Here is a 17450-nt window from a genome sequence, read left to right as displayed (position 1 = left end):
AATAAGCTGTTAAAATTTTTTCTGACGCAAACCTAATAAAAGGGGATATGTTTTATACTATGAAATTTGAATTCGTTGGAATTACCAAGCGTAAATGAAATAAACGCAAAAGAGAGTAAGAATGAAGAGGTTAGCGTTTGGTTAAATGAATGTTTGGTATAGAGTTCTCAAGTTACAGGGACTAAAGTCTGAGTATTTTTGTGGTATGTATGTGTTAAGGTCAATCCTAAGTTAAAATTCGTGTGTGATCCATTAATGTGACTCAGAAGTCGATTATTCCAGTTTGTCGAATTTCCGTCACGATCACTGCCGTGTGGGAAATGATTTTCCGATTCACACGGTCGCGATCGTTACAAAAAATTTCTCAAACTAAAAAAATCGATCGCTGAGATACTAGATTGAATCACCATGGATTTGTATTTGGATTAACTTGTACTCTTAAAACCCACAAAATATCCATGCTTTAATCCTAGTAACTCATTAATTCTGTGCCAACCTTCATTTAACCAAACACTGATATCTTCTTTCATGCTCGATTTTCCATTTATTTCATGTCCGGTTGGTAGTTTCAACGATATCAGATTTCAAGGTTGTCTATGACCTGCATTACAAAGCACGAACTAGCAACTGATTTTGTTTTACTAGTAGTTGCTTAATATTAATTAACGCAGAATGTCATTTTGGAAATTATTCTAACACATTCTCAACTACATGTATGAGGGGTGATCCATAATCATAAACGTAGTAGGCCACCGCATACTTTAATATCATCATCCTATCTCCTCAGCCCTATCATGTTCGTGATGGTGAGTACCTTTCGGGCGTTAAAGTGCATATCTTCTTTCATGCTCCCTTTTCTTTTTATTTTATTTTCGGTTGGTAGTTCCAACGATATCGGAGTTAACGGTTGTCCCTGACCTTTGTTACAAATTAAAAAATAGAAACAGATTTTGTTATACTACTAGTAGCTTAATATTTATTAACACAGAATGTCTCACTGGTAATTATTCTAACACATTCTCAAGTAATTAAAATGTTGCAGTCTTTGCTTTCTTGAACGGAATTCACATATACTTTTCTAACAGTCATTGTTAATTAATTTTTAGTATTAGGTCATAATAGTCAACAATGTTACGGATGCTAGATGACTACATTTTGGAAATATTCAAGCTCTCAATCCCAGGAAGCAAAACCCTGCCTATCAAAGTCATGTTGTAGTCAAATAGCTGATAACATAGAAAGATTCGCTATTGTTCAACTTAAAGGAAATGTCCACAGTGTTTCAAATATTTATTGTTACTAATGTTAAATTCTGTCAGTATGTAAGACTCTAACAACTTCAATAGGTTATTGAACCAAATAATCGAAACTATGATATGCGCGAATAAAAATGTGTTTGTGTTTACGATTTTCTGCTTCATATATAATAGATTCATGACACATATATATATTTCAAACTGCTTTCATACACAGTGTGCCATTTCCCCTTAAATTAAATTTCCAATGATATAAGAAATCCATAATAACAAAATAGATTCACAACCTCAACGTAACAAAACAGATTTACAACCATCTATGAATAATTCAACCTTGGAGACTACAACCCATTCAATCTAATAATTTGGTTGGTAAATCAAATGCACTAAGAAGGGAAAATACAGCAACTAAAATACAGCAATGTAAGCAAAACACATGCATATTATATTCAACATGGTTGTCATAATAATGGACTAAGTAGGGAAAAAAATCAATTTACACAACTCTAATTGATCAACTGAATTGCATAATCACAATGGTAGCAACTCGTTACCCAAAAGTCAACCACAATTAACTACAACGAGAATACAGCAATGTAAGCAAATCACATACATATTACTGAACATAATTATCATACTAATAGACATATTAACAGTTAACGTAAATAACTACAAGTTAAAACTCCTCAATACCAAGCAATGACAAATACATTGCGGTCAGTAAATCAGGATATATCATGCTTTTAGAACCAATTATACTTGCATTGCACTAAATTCAGAAGACTAATTCCTTCATATGGTCAAAGAGTCCTATGCATCGACGCGAACAATGCAATGTACGATCCTTGTTTGTTGCCACAAGACAGTGACGATGGTAACGGATCTCGGACATCGAAATGCACATGTCGTGTGTCACATTTATCATCAATGACATCATTAACGCATTCATAGTTCGTGAATGAATGTCTCTTGTCCTGCTGTGACTCCTTCACCTACTGATGACATCATAATCCCCAATCAGAAACCATAATCATGCATAAAACCATAATGGTCATTCATCGCAAAGTGGTTAAGAGGAGTTTTACACATCACACTTGTGTTAACGAGTAGAGATTTTTATTGAAAAAACCATTCGTGGACGCTATGTCAATGGATTCATTGCTTTCATGGAGGCTCCGCTGTTTTATAAATTTTTTAAACAAGAAGAACGAGATCTTCATTAATTTACCCAGTTCATGACACAGAAATTAGAGGTTTATATTCAAAAAATTACCTCATCAAAACTGTTGTCTTTACCCTTCCGGCTCCTCATACCCGTCACTGTAAACTTCCTTGTTCCACCCTTTTTAAAAGGCTGCGCAAACAGAGGAACATTCACATAGTTTAATGGTTTTTAAAGGGACACACACCAAAAAATATATTCACAGCAGGAGCCTAGTTAGAATAAACAAATCGTACCTTGGTCTTAGGTCCTGAGTGGTGTTCGGACTTAACTGAGATCGACATCGAACAATTAGCAAACCTTTCTGGACTAAAACCTGAGTCCTTGGCTGATGCATTGCCGTCTGATCGATCGTGAGGGTTACCTTCCACACTATGCTGCATCAGATCTGGACAGGGCTTGTAGTAATGACCGTATTTGTGGCAATTAGAGCATGCTCTCTTCTTCCTCCAAGAAGACCTCTTGGAAGGGGCTCCTTTGCTTTTGACAACAAAGGGATCGTTGATGCCTTCCACGTTAACATTAGGAGTTGACTTGCCTTGTTTGCGTGACTGTAGGCGAATAACTAAATTGACAATTTCAGACTGGACTTCATCAAAATCTGCAATATCCTTACAAGTAATATCACACAGCTTGTTGCAATTTGATGCCAAGGCACCAACTCAAAACTTTAAGACCCTTTCGACATCATCATTCACAGGCATTTCTGTGCTAATAAACTCGTTCTTTGCATTCTTTGTCCACCTTTTGTAGATCAACGACTCTGGAAACTCAAGTATGTTTTCGAACTTCATGGCACAGAATACATGACTACATGGAATACCACGTGATTCAAACAGCTTGCACGAGCACGAGAACATATTCTTACCTCTATCGACTTTCACCCGTCGATCTTTGGCCGGGTCTCCGAGAGCAGTCACACTAAACTCGACCTTGTCCAAGGTTGTGCTTAGTACCTTGATATTCAAAGCCCCTGCCCTCTGAATCTCATTACGAATTTCCTTGAAAATGTTTCGCGTGAAATAACATGATGCAGATTTTTCATATACCTCCAATGAGGTAATCATCACTGGCTCTGAGAACTGAGACTTAAATTCAGCTATTAATTCGTTGTTTCTATACTCCTTTAAGGCCCTATCCAGGTTATGCACGAAATCAATGAGGGTGTTCTTGCGATTAACACAAAATCTGATGAGAGAATTTATACCTTCGCACTGTGATGTCGTCCTTATGTAACCGAAAAATTTATCCCGTAGGAAACAATGGGACCACATCGCACGAGTTTCGTACGTCTTTTCCATCCAGGTACTCCCAACAAGGTTGTGCTTATCCAAAATGGCTGCCCATCTCCGATCAAATTCTCTTTGGTCGTTGTTGTCGTATATAAGACACTTAAAATCTCGCAGGAAATTAGGATTCTTTATATTTTCACATGCATTTCTCTGCAGATGCCATCCGCATAATCGATGGGTCTCATCAAGAAGAACATTCTTGATTGCATCTCGCATGGCAAGGTCTCCGTCAGTTATTACTGCTTTAGGACTTTTCCCACCCATCACTTCAACAAAAGTTTCTAACAACCACTTATACGTCTCTGTGGTTTCGTCTGATAGTAGGCCGGAGCCGAATATAACAGTCTGTCCGTGATGATTACATCCGGAGAAAATGACCAAAGGCTTGTTGTATTTATTCTTCTTGTAGGTTGAATCAAAGGCAACAATATCTCCAAAGCAGTGATAGTCGATAATTGACTGCCCATCTGCCCAAAAAATATGCTCGAGCCTTTCGTCACTAGTGAACGTATACTTTCCAAAGAACAGCGGATCGTTGTTTGACTTGCCAATCAAATAGTTTATTGCCGCATTGGCATCCCCGTTTTTAACTTTTGACTGACGATAACGATCAATGTGGTTGCACAAATCTTTGCGTGTGAAGCCAGCATGACGATATCCACCCTTCTAGAACGCAATATACCCCATAATATGGTAGGTCTTGACACCAAAATTATGAAGATTTTTCACTTGGACTTTATCAATGACACTGAGACGACGATTGGCCGGAACCAGATGCGCAAATTGGGGTGGCGTCAGATCGTGGTTGTGAGATTCCACAAAACCTGATACCTTCCATATACCGCAACCATAGTCAAGCTTTACCCTAAGCCGAGCTGGACACTTGGTTCGCGTTAGTGACCTTGCCTCCCTTGGTCTATCATCCAGATCAAGATACCTCACATTCCTCCACCCCTCTTTGTTGCAAACAAGTTGCCTGCTAATGATTCTACCTTGATTATCCCTAACCACGTCGTCCTTCCTCATTACAAATCCATGCCAACAAGAATAAGCATTATAAAATTGGCAAGCCTCATCCTCTGTCCTAAACTCCAGGTTCCAAATATCCTCCACCATTAAATCTGCTATTCTTTTTACACCACAAACTTCTTCACTCTTGCTAGTAGAATCCAGCGAATCCACATCGTCGTCTTCAGCATCATCTTCTGCATTCGGTTGATAATCGAAATCATCACCCAAATTATTATCAGAATCTTTCTTCACATCATCCTCGTTTATGGACATAATTTAACCGCTGCCAAAATCCAAGTTTGTGAACCAAAATATGAATAAACAGAATCAATGGCAGCAACTGCATAAAGCTAACTTAAACTCCTTAAAAAAAAACTACACTCATCGGAACCAAGGCTCTTAACCTAAGCCAACTGTTTAAGAGTCCAGTATAACATTTTAATTTCAATGCCCCAAACCTAGCTACAGCATACAACTGGCAAATGTGAATTAAAATCCTAATTCCATAACCTAAACCCAACACCATAAACAGAGTAATGTTTAAAAGACAGATACTTCCATTAAAATTAAAATTAAACTAACCTCCATTATTAAAAAAAATTGAAACGGAGATACCTTGATGACAACCAAAGCTTGAAATCCAATGAGTAAAGAACTGAACTTATTGAGGGAGACAATCTTAATTAAGCACCCGCTCGTGATTCGTAGCCGGCTGAGAAATGTGGATGGTAAACCCCTTCCACCTGCAACAGCTTGTTCGCGATCAGATGTAAACCTTCTAGGTACACAAAATTCACAACATGCAAGCACATAGAGGATATCCTTCGACGTCACCTAAGTCGACGCCGGAACCCAGCCGATGGAAACAAGTTCCAGTGATGGCTCCCGCAATCACAGAGTTCCAGTGATGGCTCCCGCAACCATAGATAACAGAATGAACTTGTGGTTGAAGTGAAGAATAGAAAACGAAGAGGGTTGGGTCAGTGGTTCTGTGCCTAGGTCCTGGGATTGAATAACGTGTTGGAGAGTATAGAACAAAGGCCAAAAAATGAGGGTTGGGTGACTAGTGGCTGTGTGTCTTCTTTTTCTCAGAAATGCATGTTGAACTTCAGGAACAAAAGAAGGGTTTGAGGAACAAAAGAATGATTTTGTGTTAAAAAATTAATTTAGAGTGTAAAAATTTTAATTGTAAATTTCTCCAATACATTATAAAGTATTAATATATAACAACTACTCATACATTACAATGTAGTATACTTATGCTATACATTCATTATGAACTTTGACTTTTACAATACATCAATTAATGAACCTTTAAAAACTTTTCTTGATCAATGGCTGAGATGATGAGACATAAGCAAGGGTAACTTACCCACAAATTTGCCATGGGTTTGGAAGAAATCACCATCTTTTTTACTTCTCAGAAAAAAAGAAAAAAGGAGATGTTTAACAAAATTACTAAAAGGGACTGTAGAAGTTTTATGTGCACGTCCTTTGGGCCTACTACGATCCAAAAAGAGTCATTCAAGTATGCCCAACACGATCCATTGGGCCAAACCCATTTGACAATTCAACAATCGTTGACCCGGAGTAATATGTAAAAGACAATATAATCGTCAACAAGGAAAAAATCTCACGTGTGGCGGTGGCATGAAACAGAAGGCAGAGACTGATAAGCACGTGCGACATACAGCGCGTGGTAGTGGAAGACATAGTGCGATTTAACGTTATAAGGCGGAAACGAAGGTTGAGAACAACTGAGGGTTAGAGAGGAGGTCCAAATTTTATCCAACAATTCCCCAATCACGAACCCTAATCCCATGAATTGAAGCAATTCTTCGACGATCATCGTCTCTCTGATTCAATCCCCATCTGTAAGTTCAATTTCAATTCCCTGAATCCCAATCCCAATCCCAAGCTCTTCTTTTTTATTGATTAATTTCCAATCCTATCCCTAATTCCGCAATTTCGATCATCTTCGTTTTCTATATAGCTGGTCAGATCTGTTAACTAGAAATCGAGAATGGATGGGAACAAGGACGACGCGCTCAAATGCTTGAAAATTGGGAAACAGGCTTTAGAATCTGGGGATCGAAACCGCGCCTTGAAGTTCCTTACCAAGGCTCGCCGCCTCGACCCAACGCTTCCCGTCGACGACCTTTTGTCGGCCACAGAAGGCACTGCGGCGGCCGAGTCAAACCCTAATTCACGATTCGAAACGCCAGCGCCAACCCCCGAGGTGCGTTCCAGCGCGTCGTCGCCAAAATCGTTCTCAAACGATCAACCCTCAATCCGACGAAGGGTTTCGGCAGCTGAACCCTCTTCGTCTTCTTCATCGGTATCATACACGGAGGAGCAAGTCACCGTGGTTAGAGAGATTCGGAGGAAGAAGAACTATTATGAGATTCTAGGGTTGGAGAAGAGTTGCACTGTGGATGACGTGCGAAAAGCCTACAGAAAACTCTCCCTGAAGGTTCATCCTGATAAGAACAAAGCTCCGGGCTCTGAAGAAGCCTTCAAGTCCGTTTCAAAGGCGTTTCAGTGTCTCAGCAATGATGAGAATAGAAGAAAGTATGATCTTGCCGGAGAAGATGAGTCCCTCTTCGAGCAGCGGGCCGCTGCCAGGCCGGGCCCCAGGGCCTATCGCCATGGGTACTATGAGGCTGATTTTGATGCTGAGGAGATTTTCAGGAACTTCTTCTTTGGTGGGATGGCTCCTACAACCCAATTTGGTGGGTTCAGTTTTGGGCCTGGGATGGGTCCTAGGCCGGCGGATAATGGCTCCGGTGGTGGCTTCAACATTCGAGCTTTGATTCAGCTGCTCCCTGTTCTGCTGATTCTGCTGTTGAATTTCTTGCCTTCTTCGGATCCTGTGTATTCTCTTTCAAGGTCTTATCCTTATGAATTTCGGTACATTACCCCGAAGGGTGTTCACTACTATGTTAAGACAACCAAGTTCAATGAGGAGTATCCTATAGGTAGCACCGAACGGGCTACAATTGAAGAAAGGGTTGAGAGGGAATACTTCAGCATTCTTCGGCAGAATTGTCGTCTCGAGGTGCAGCGTCGCCAATGGGGGTATATCCAGGAAACGCCACACTGTGAGATGCTCCGGAAGTTTGATTCCGTGAATTGATCATACCCCCCAATCAAGGTCAAGTTTTTATCTTACTTTATTATATAGATGTAGATTTGCCCCCATTGTGATGGATACAGAGAATTTATTATTAGTTTTTGACTCCTATGATGCAGCTTATCATAATAATCCATTTGGTGCCTTGCTTGTGTACCAATTGGTCGTCATAAAAAGTATTGCCTACAACACATTCTTTCTTCTCATCACATGTCACTTCTGAACAAATATATTTTAGCATTTTGTTACCTATTTACCCACCATTACTGATTTTTTCACTCCAGTATATGCATTAAGTTGCCGCCAGGCATACTGTTAGATATTACTTGAATCATGAAGCTCTGTTGAACTTTGGCATCACTAGTAAACTTTAAAGTTTGAATAATCAATAATGTGTACTGATATTTAAACCAAAACAAGCAGTAGCATGTGAGTAGATTAAAAAGAATTTAATATTCAAGATCTTGCTTAGCTCTAGTGATTTTAGTTCAGCAAATTCTCGAGTTTTTTTTTTTCCTTTTTTGTTTTGTTTTGGAGGGAAGGCAGGGTTGAACTTCGAAATGGGTGCGTTTCATACTTCCTTATTTAACTTTAAGGATGACGGTCCATAAATTTAACGCGATCGGTTGGCTGATATCAAAATATATGCATAACATTCAGTTGATACGAGTAATACATAATGAATCCGAGGGTTTCTTATTCTTACATCCGTATTAACAAATTGTACATGGTAGATTCCCCTTATTATCCTCGCTAATAGTGATAGGATCTGTGTTTATAGTTTGTATCATTTGTCTGTGCAGAGTATCTTGAATAGGGTGTTAGCATTTCCCTTTTATGGAGGATACATTGGAAATATGGAATCTTTCCTGGGTCATGGCATTCTCTTTACACGCCATTGGAAACTTTTCCTGTGGAAATTTGGAATCTTCACCCCGAATTCTAGCACGTAAGCGCCTTTTGTGGGGTGGGGGTTATATTTTCTGTCAGTTGATGTATGAAGTTGTAAGGCACTATTAACTTACGATCTTTAATTGTTTGCCTACGTTTAAAAATTGAGCTCTTCAGAGTCGTTGTGCTTGGCCGTGCTCTCACACAACTCGTTAGTTGTATTTTCCTCGTGCGTTTTGTATGGGGTTCCAAGTTTGGGTAAGTACTAAGTACACGTACTTGTGATTGTGTTTTGGGAACATTTGAAAAGCGTCCTTAAAAATAAGGAAGGTTGACTTTAAAACAGGGAGTTAATGGTAATTAATGATCAAATTAGTCTCGATGAGTCGTTCTTTGAAATTGTCACTAAAATATTTTATCAATCAGTTTGGTTCTTCAAGGATTTTAAATTAATCATTAATTCATTTTTATCTTTTTGTCACTCCATTAACAATATGCATTAAGATAGCATATATGATACTTAGGGCTTGTTTGGGTGAGTTTTTAAGAAAATATTTTTTTTCGAGTTATTTTTTTTTAAAAAATCTTATAAAAAAATAAAAATAATTTTATATTTGGCTATTTCATGCAAAAGATCTTTTTATTTATCAATTATGTTTGAGTATAACAATATAAAAATACTTTTTTGTTTATATATTACATAAAAAGTATATTTTTTTAAGAGAAGAAGATCTTTTAAAAAAATATGTAAATTACAACTTTTCAAAAAAGATATAATTTTTTTTAGTGTTTTTATTTTTATTACTAAAAATTTGTCAAGCATGCTAAAAAATAAAAAAAAAATTTCGTTGAAAAATATTTTTTTATTAAAATAATAACGTCCAAACAAGCATTTAGTATGTCTAATTAGACGTTTATCAAATATATTTATTAAAATTTATTAATTTAGTCATTTTTTCAATTAAATAAATCCTAATTTTAATATAATTTAATGACTAAATTAATAGATTTTTAAAATATTTGTTTAGTGTATAATTAAACATATTAGATTAGGTGTTATATATATTGTCAATTAACATTTTATATTATCAATTGCATAGTGTGTAATTGAACATATTAGCTTAGGTGTTATATATATATATATATATATATATTGCCAATTAATATTTTATATTATCAATTACGGACAAAAAATGTTAATAGAATAATGGAGGAATAAAAATAATTAATTTATGATCTTTGTAAAACTAATTTGATTGATAAAATATCTATGAGACAAATTTAAAAAATAATATCTTTAAAAAATTTTTTTATCAAATATAGGAAGATTCGAACCAACAACTTTTTAAGTAAGTATAAAAAAATTCAAAACTTTTTAAGTAAATATAAAAAATTATGTTATTTGAATTATAACTCATTGTTAATTTGACTGCCCATTAGCTTGAGTAATCATTATCCATTGCACATCATCTGAGCCTCTAAAATCAGTTCGAATAAACTTATTACTGGTGCCATTTCGGCACATCAGTTTTTGTTTATGCATGCAAAAGATTTGCCATCCAAACTAGCACCTTGCTTCCGCATGAATGTGCTTTACTTGGTTGAGGTGTTACGTGGTTATTCAAGTTACCCTAACGTGAACATAAACGCTTTTTAATTTTGGTGTGGAGTTTGCAAGGGTGTTTTTAAATAATATGGAGACTTGATGTGTTTTTTTATGTGGAGAGTACATTTGTTTCTCTTTATTTTAATTTTTTTTAAACATATAAATATCTAACTCTCAAATTTATATTTTAGTATTAAAAAAAATTAAGTGTGCAAATCATACACTACAATTTACTTTACTGTAGAAAAAAAAATATTTTAACACAAATTGAATCTTTCAATTTGTAAACTTAAAAATTTGATCCCCAGATTTTTCTACAAATTTTATTATTCTTTAAATTTGAAGGTCTAATTTATTATTTAAAATTAAAAAAAATTAAAATTCATATAAAAAATACATCAATTAACTGTTATCATGAATTACACATGATCTTTTTTCATATCTAAAAAAAATTAGCTGAATATAAATGATCGCAATATAAATACTTTTTTTTTATTGCCCACGGTATCTCTCAACTCGACAGGTCAAGGACGAATCTTTCGCAGATCTGAACTCCATTTAAGAGCCTGTGGGTTGTTGCATGCACAAATAAGAGTAAGATGATTTGATAAGTTCTTGCGGCAATCTTTCTTAAGGAATATGTTTTACTGTATATAATCCAATTTTTACTAAGAGGAGTTATCAAAATATGCTCAAATGCATAAAAAATTTTCTGTTGAAAACTAAGAAAATGACCAATTTTTTTTATACTATAATTCTTTTTCCATGGACTAATTATATGATAAAAATAACGATGATGATGATACTATCTCTATTCACAAATAATAATTCATTTTAAAATTGTAGTTTTTCACAAATAATTGTTTATTTAGAATATCTAGCCAATATTAAGTGAATTTTTTCATAATTACATTCCTCTTTTGGGGTTTTTTTTTAATGATTTGAATAAGAAAAGAGAAGAATCCATCAGTGGAACGCCAAAAATTTTAATAAGAGGAAATTAGGCCTAAAAGATCACAAATTTATTTTTGGAAATTAAAGAGAAAACGTTAAAACGTAGAAGGCCCAGTACGTTTTTGCGCAATAGGCCCAGTTGAGTAGAACGAATGACCATAACCCTAGTAACCCAAAAAAGGCATAACCCAATACAAAAAAAGAAAAAAAAACATTAGTGGGTGTGTATATAAAAGGACAATTATACATATTTAACGACTCAACATCTCTCATAAACCCTGCAGCCCCTTTTTGTGTCTTCGAAAAACCCTAGCCCCCCTTTCTCCCCCTCTCTTCCTTCAATCGAAAATGGTACGTGCTCTCTTTTTCATTCCACTTCCTAATCGAATTCTGTTCAAATCTTGATTCAAGGATGAATTTCTCTTCCTTTATTAATTTTGTTTTGATTTGAGTTTGCAGACAGGAGAAGCTGTGAACCCGAAAGCTTACCCTTTGGCAGATGCTCAACTCACCATAACCATACTCGATCTTGTTCAGCAAGCTGCCAACTACAAACAGCTCAAAAAGGGTGCTAATGAAGGTATTATTATTATTATTGTCACTCTATTGTTACTTCAAACTGCAAAGGTTAACCATCATTTATTTATTTGTTGCAGCCACTAAGACCCTGAACAGGGGTATTTCGGAGTTTGTTGTTATGGCGGCTGATACTGAGCCGCTTGAGATTCTCCTCCACCTTCCTCTTCTTGCTGAGGATAAGGTATATATATCTCTCTTGCTCGCATAACATTTATTTATAGCGAAGGAATTGCATTGACAGAGTGTGTATGCGGACATTGGAAGTTATTATTAGTCACGATTCAGTGTGGGAGGCTATAAAAATCTATGGGATTAATTGAAATTGCTCCTGGATCGCGATTAGTATGCAAAGTAACGATTAAGGAACAAGCTGGGTTATTTTATTGTTAGTGACCAATATGTCACGCTTCTGCATATTGATCATTTGGAAAATTGAATTATATAATGTATCTTTAGTTTAATACTTTAGTTACTTTTTGGTCATTTTTATTTCAGGATTTTATTATGTGGCATGTATTATATCTTCATTTAGAGGTTTTAGCTAACATGTGCTCTAAGGGAACATCATAAGCTTACCATTAGTGAAAAGTTTTAAATGTTCTCATTTAAATGAACGCAAAACATATGAATTGAAAACTTAGATTTTTTATATTTTCAATAAAAACTTTCTTAACTTGTAAACCCTAATTTCATCTATTATTATCGTTTATGTATCTTATGTTCTTTTGTAGTACCTTTCTTTTATGAGATTCTTTCTTTGCAATTATGTGCCATGATGTGTAATAAATCGATTAAGTGTCATGGTTGAATTTGTCTCCATAGTGTAGATGTTGATTCAGGTTGCGGGTTGTTGTCAAGTTGTTTAATAGTTGGAGCAAGTAAGATATAAATTGTGTGTGGAAATGATAGTACAAGGCTTTTAATATTGATTCATGACTATTCATGATGCTTATTTTAACTCTCTTACTCTGTTTTTTTGTGTCTCGTCATTATAGGTCATTGATCATTTATATGTGTACTTGATTTTCTTTTAGAACGTTCCCTATGTCTTTGTCCCATCAAAACAAGCACTTGGGCGAGCTTGTGGTGTCACCCGGCCAGTGATTGCATGTTCTGTGACAACAAATGAAGGAAGTCAGTTGAAATCACAGATACAGCAACTAAAGGTACTTTCATGATATTTCTATTGCTGTTCCTTTGGTTTTTGTGGTCATATGTTTCTTTAGTTAAGCATATATTCTAAGTATGTTGTTTCTATTGCAGGATGCTATTGAGAAGCTGTTGATCTAAAATATCCATGATATCGGTATGATGGGCTTCTGGAGCAGTGCTGAATGAGCCCTCAGAGGCTTTGACTGGATGAGATGTTGTTGTTCACATTAGGCATAGATGATGCTTATATTTTAATCTACTTTAATTTTTCTATCTACTTTGAAAGATTATTTGAGTGGTATTTTTGTTGAAGTTAGAACGAGTGAGTGTGATGTTTTAAACTTGTTATTATATTTTGTTCATTGCAGTTCTCTGGTAGTATGGCGGTGATCATTGATGAATTTTTAGAGTTACTGAATTTCTTTTCATAAGTCAGAATATTTTCTACAGACATGAAATTTAAATCAATTTATCACGATGCAGTGCTAAGGGAAAAAAACATGGCCAAAATTACAGACATCTTTTGTAACAAGTTGATAACCCATTTTCTATCATTTAACTACTCAATACATTAAGCCCGTAGAATTGAGTTTATCTTCATCAACTCTCAATTTATATAACCTTTAATTAAACTTATGCAAAACTGCGTATTTATATTAAATAGATATGGTTAATAGTTAAATTTGTTTTTAGAATTACTTATTCTTTAAATTAGTCTCTAAAATAAAAGTTTATACTAGTCATTAATTTTTAAAAGATAAAACATAAATTAAATTTATTTATTTTTTAATTAGTTAAAGATGTGTCATGTGACATGATGTTATAACTTGTGACATGTCACATATTATTAGACATATCAGTTATTTAGAGTCAAATTAGTATTTTTTTTTTGGTGACTAGTCAAATTAGTATTTAAAAATACACATGTAAGTTATTTTATTTTTAAAATTAATTAAATTAATTTTTATATAATTTTTTTTTCATAATATTACATTTTTGATATTTTTTAATATTACTAATTTTAATATTTTTTAAGACCTTAATAAATAAAATTTTCTTTACATAAAATAATAAAAATAATTAAATTATTACAAAGTTATCTTTTTTCATTTGCATTTCAAAATTTTACATTTCCAAATTTTATCCTTTTTGTAGTGATTTTTTTTATTTAAATGATTTTATGAAATTATTATTAATTATATAATAAAAAAGTAATTTTTTGAATTTTATTAAATAAATATAATAGTTATTTTAAAATTTAAATCTTTTAAATTTTTTAAATTTATGTTTTATTATTATTTAATTTATGTGATAGAACTCAATAATTAAAAAATCGAATTTGTAGCTTGAATTTTAATAATATCTTAATGTAATATTATTATTATTTAATTATTGTCATTCCTTATGAAGCATAGACGCTTTTCTTATTTGTCGTGGCTGTGTGTCGGACATATTTCGTATCTCCGTATTTTATAAAAATTCTAAATTTGCATGTCTGCGTGTCCTATGTCAATATCAGTGCTTTATAGACCATTTCTCTATATCTTTTTAATTATCAGACTTTTTTTCTTTTCTTTTTTAAAAAAAAAGTTAATTTGTTAATCAGAATTTTGAACTAAAACAACTATAGAAGGATGACAATGGATAGCTAATTATAGATTGGACTAAATTTTGGGAGGAATCAACTAAATTTTGCATGTCATGTGTCACTAATTTGATATGTGAATCAATTATCTTGTGACAAATGACATTAGCATACTATGTTATCGTGATACTTAATGTAACATGTTATTATTTAACTAACAAAATAACTAATTTGACTTATGTTTTATCTTTTAAAAATTAATATGATTAATTTAATTTTTTGAAGATTAATTTAAAAAATAAATAATCTTTTAAAAATAAATTTGACTATTAAACCCACGTATATAAACTTGCTGTTATCACTTGGAGATTTTTCCAGAGAGTCTAAAAGTATAATGGTAAAGACATTATTTCACGAGTTATAACGTATTTTCACTATTATTTCAACTTTTTTTTTTCTTTGAATGATTTTCAACTTGGAATACTTGGACTAAAAAGTAAAGATACAAGAATAAGCATGCTATATTATGTAGCATCTTTACTTTCTTCAAAGATTTCCAACTGAGAATACTTGGACTCAATACAAGGATAAGCATACTATTCTACGTGAATATGCGACATATTTATTTTCTTCAGAATACTTGGACACAAAATACAAGGGTAATCCTGCTGTATAAGCAGTTTTCAATAAAGTGAAATTTCGATTAGGGGAGTCAACATGAACTAAATATAGTGGGTCGATCTATTTATTCATTTAAACGGAGCGAATTTTATTTCTAAAGCTAAGTTTGTTTATATTTCAAGTTAAACAGATTAGTTTGTAGGATAAACAAGATGCTATTAACATATGATACTTGTAATTTTACCAAAAATAATAAATAAAAAAATAGAACCTCAATGCATTAGTACACAATCCAAAAATAAAAAAAGTATAATGTCGTTTTAAAAATATTTATTAGGGAAAAGCACATTAAAAAGTGGGCGTGCCGGAGTGGTTATCGGGCATGACTAGAAATCATGTGGGCTTTGCCCGCGCAGGTTCGAATCCTGCCGCTCACGTTTTTTTCTATTTGGCAGACTTTGAAGCAAATCCAATACCAAACACCTGTCAATGCAATATTCAGAACGATGGGAATAAGACCACAGAGTCAAAATGGATCCCATTCTCATGCATGTGTGGTATTGGTTGTACTCCATCACCTTCTCTTTTTCAAGCCTTAATTTCCACACATAAATAATATGAACAAAGAACTTAAGGGTTCCTTCACCCTGATCCATACAAGCTTAGATTTTGCACCTTTTCGATCCATTTTTTAAGCAAAGATATGTAATCCATGACTTTATAAATTATATGTACAGCACGCAGCGTAACTATATATTTGTAACCAATGGACCAATTTTGAACATCTTTATTTCCATCATATACTTGCATTGTTAAATATGTGTATATACCTTTAAAGGAATAAGGTGGTGAGGGTATAATAATCAACAGTTATGTTACGAGGGTACATAAAAAGATCGGTCACTAAATTAATTACATGTATAAAATATAAAAAAAATTTCAAGTGTTTTTAATATATTGGTATTCTAGTCGTTTTAACCGTTTATCTCAACTATAAAAAATATATAATATATATTAATTAAAATCAACAGTTAAAGTTATTGTAATTTTAGATATACTTACAGTTTTTTCTAAAATATATATTATAAAATTTAAAATATATTTTTTATTCTTAATGTTTGTAATTTTTTTTTAAATATCTTTAACATTTAATTTCATTCAATTTTTTTTAATTTTTTTATTTTTGTCAAAAATCAAAACTATTTTTAAAAGTTTTCAATTTTATCCATAACATTTTACATGAAATTGATGTCTAAAAATAATTTTGACACAAATCAAAAATATTAGAAATAAAATTAAATGAAACTAAACACTAGAAAATTTTTTAAAGAAAATCACAAACGTTAAAAAAAGTATACTTTAAATATATATTAAAATCAAGTTAAATAATATATATATTTATATATAAATATATAAGGACTAATTGGTGACTATTTTTTAGTATGTACATAAAAAATAATTAACTATCATTGTTCAAAAATCTTGTTTGTTACCTATACTTTTCAAATAAACTCTTTTAAAATGAGAAAGTTAGTAAAGTAATAAATGAGGATTTAACCATTATTACTCACATATAATGAGAGTTATAAATTTCATGGTAATTAACCCTTCATTTTATTACTTTAATTTACCAATCTTCTCATCTTATAGAATCTAAATTAAAAAAAAATGTATGTAACGTCTCATAAAATTTTTTTATTATATTATTATAAATAAATTTGATTATTTTATTATAGCATATTTGATTATTTTGACGACTGATTAAATAATTTAAAATAAAAATTCTATAAATCAAAATATATAAATATGTATAAAGACATAATAATTTATTTAAAAAAGAATGAAAAAATGTACACATAAAAGATCGTACGATAGATAAAATTACGTTATTTTTATCTATGCTCCGATGGTCACATTTATCACTCAATAAAAGTGTATCTCCTTTAGTAGAAATGTACATGTGTCATGTTTTTTTCCATTCTAACAGTGTGCAATAAGTAATGTGACTATAGTAATTAGGTGGATATTTGTTTAAGATTTTTAAATTAAAATTGAGACTAAAATTTCTTTTACCTTATCTTTCCTTCCTCATTTTATAACCAGAAATGGGGAAAAAATTGTGGAATTCTAACAAAGAAGAAATGATTA

General features: G+C 32.9%; 3 protein-coding genes and 1 non-coding gene across 5 annotated transcripts; 3 read left to right on the top strand and 1 right to left on the bottom strand.

Moving 5' to 3' along the window:
• Window positions 1–2056: 2056 nt before the first annotated feature.
• On the bottom strand, window positions 2057–5054 carry LOC130934669 (protein FAR1-RELATED SEQUENCE 5-like). Its single transcript, XM_057864218.1, has 5 exons — window positions 4542–5054; window positions 3156–4436; window positions 2715–3089; window positions 2530–2610; window positions 2057–2248 (listed from the first exon to the last, which is right to left on the bottom strand). The coding sequence occupies exons 1-5, from the start codon at window positions 5052–5054 to the stop codon at window positions 2057–2059; spliced, it is 2442 nt and encodes an 813-aa protein (XP_057720201.1).
• Window positions 5055–6430: 1376 nt separating this feature from the next.
• On the top strand, window positions 6431–8986 carry LOC130973245 (chaperone protein dnaJ 49-like). Of its 2 annotated transcripts, XM_057897696.1 has the most exons (3): window positions 6431–6655; window positions 6775–7935; window positions 8718–8986. In XM_057897696.1, the coding sequence occupies exon 2, from the start codon at window positions 6805–6807 to the stop codon at window positions 7915–7917; it is 1113 nt and encodes a 370-aa protein (XP_057753679.1). In that variant the 5' UTR covers window positions 6431–6655; window positions 6775–6804; the 3' UTR covers window positions 7918–7935; window positions 8718–8986. The 2 variants fall into 2 exon arrangements, with proteins under 2 accessions (XP_057753679.1, XP_057753673.1); XM_057897690.1 differs by lacking the exon at window positions 8718–8986 and having other exon boundaries at window positions 6775–8164.
• A 2552-nt stretch (window positions 8987–11538) lies between these two features.
• LOC130961307 (uncharacterized) lies at window positions 11539–13474 on the top strand. The gene is made up of 5 exons (XM_057887095.1): window positions 11539–11716; window positions 11825–11945; window positions 12022–12125; window positions 12979–13110; window positions 13208–13474. The coding sequence occupies exons 1-5, from the start codon at window positions 11714–11716 to the stop codon at window positions 13232–13234; spliced, it is 387 nt and encodes a 128-aa protein (XP_057743078.1). The 5' UTR covers window positions 11539–11713; the 3' UTR covers window positions 13235–13474.
• A 2183-nt stretch (window positions 13475–15657) lies between these two features.
• Window positions 15658–15739, top strand: TRNAS-AGA (transfer RNA serine (anticodon AGA)). Its single transcript has one exon. It is a non-coding gene; the product is annotated as a tRNA-Ser (tRNA).
• The last annotated feature ends 1711 nt before the right edge of the window (window positions 15740–17450 follow it).

Source organism: Arachis stenosperma, chromosome 1 (genome assembly GCF_014773155.1).
Source record: "Arachis stenosperma cultivar V10309 chromosome 1, arast.V10309.gnm1.PFL2, whole genome shotgun sequence".
NCBI lineage: Eukaryota > Viridiplantae > Streptophyta > Magnoliopsida > Fabales > Fabaceae > Arachis > Arachis stenosperma.
This window is presented reverse-complemented; position numbering and strand designations above follow the sequence as displayed.

What these genes read in the sequence shown, in the direction of transcription:
- LOC130934669 (XM_057864218.1), bottom strand. Translation starts at nt 5,054, where the DNA reads ATGTCCATAAACGAGGATGATGTGAAGAAAGATTCTGATAATAATTTG. An exon ending in CACCCCAATTTGCGCATCTG is followed by an intron (nt 4,437 to 4,541) that starts GTTCCGGCCAAT and finishes ATTGCGTTCTAG; the next exon opens with AAGGGTGGATATCGTCATGC. An exon ending in ACTCAGGACCTAAGACCAAG is followed by an intron (nt 2,611 to 2,714) that starts GTACGATTTGTT and finishes CTGTTTGCGCAG; the next exon opens with CCTTTTAAAAAGGGTGGAAC.
- LOC130973245 (XM_057897696.1), top strand. Translation starts at nt 6,805, where the DNA reads ATGGATGGGAACAAGGACGACGCGCTCAAATGCTTGAAAATTGGGAAA.
- LOC130961307 (XM_057887095.1), top strand. An exon ending in CTCTTCTTGCTGAGGATAAG is followed by an intron (nt 12,126 to 12,978) that starts GTATATATATCT and finishes ATTTTCTTTTAG; the next exon opens with AACGTTCCCTATGTCTTTGT. An exon ending in CACAGATACAGCAACTAAAG is followed by an intron (nt 13,111 to 13,207) that starts GTACTTTCATGA and finishes TTTCTATTGCAG; the next exon opens with GATGCTATTGAGAAGCTGTT.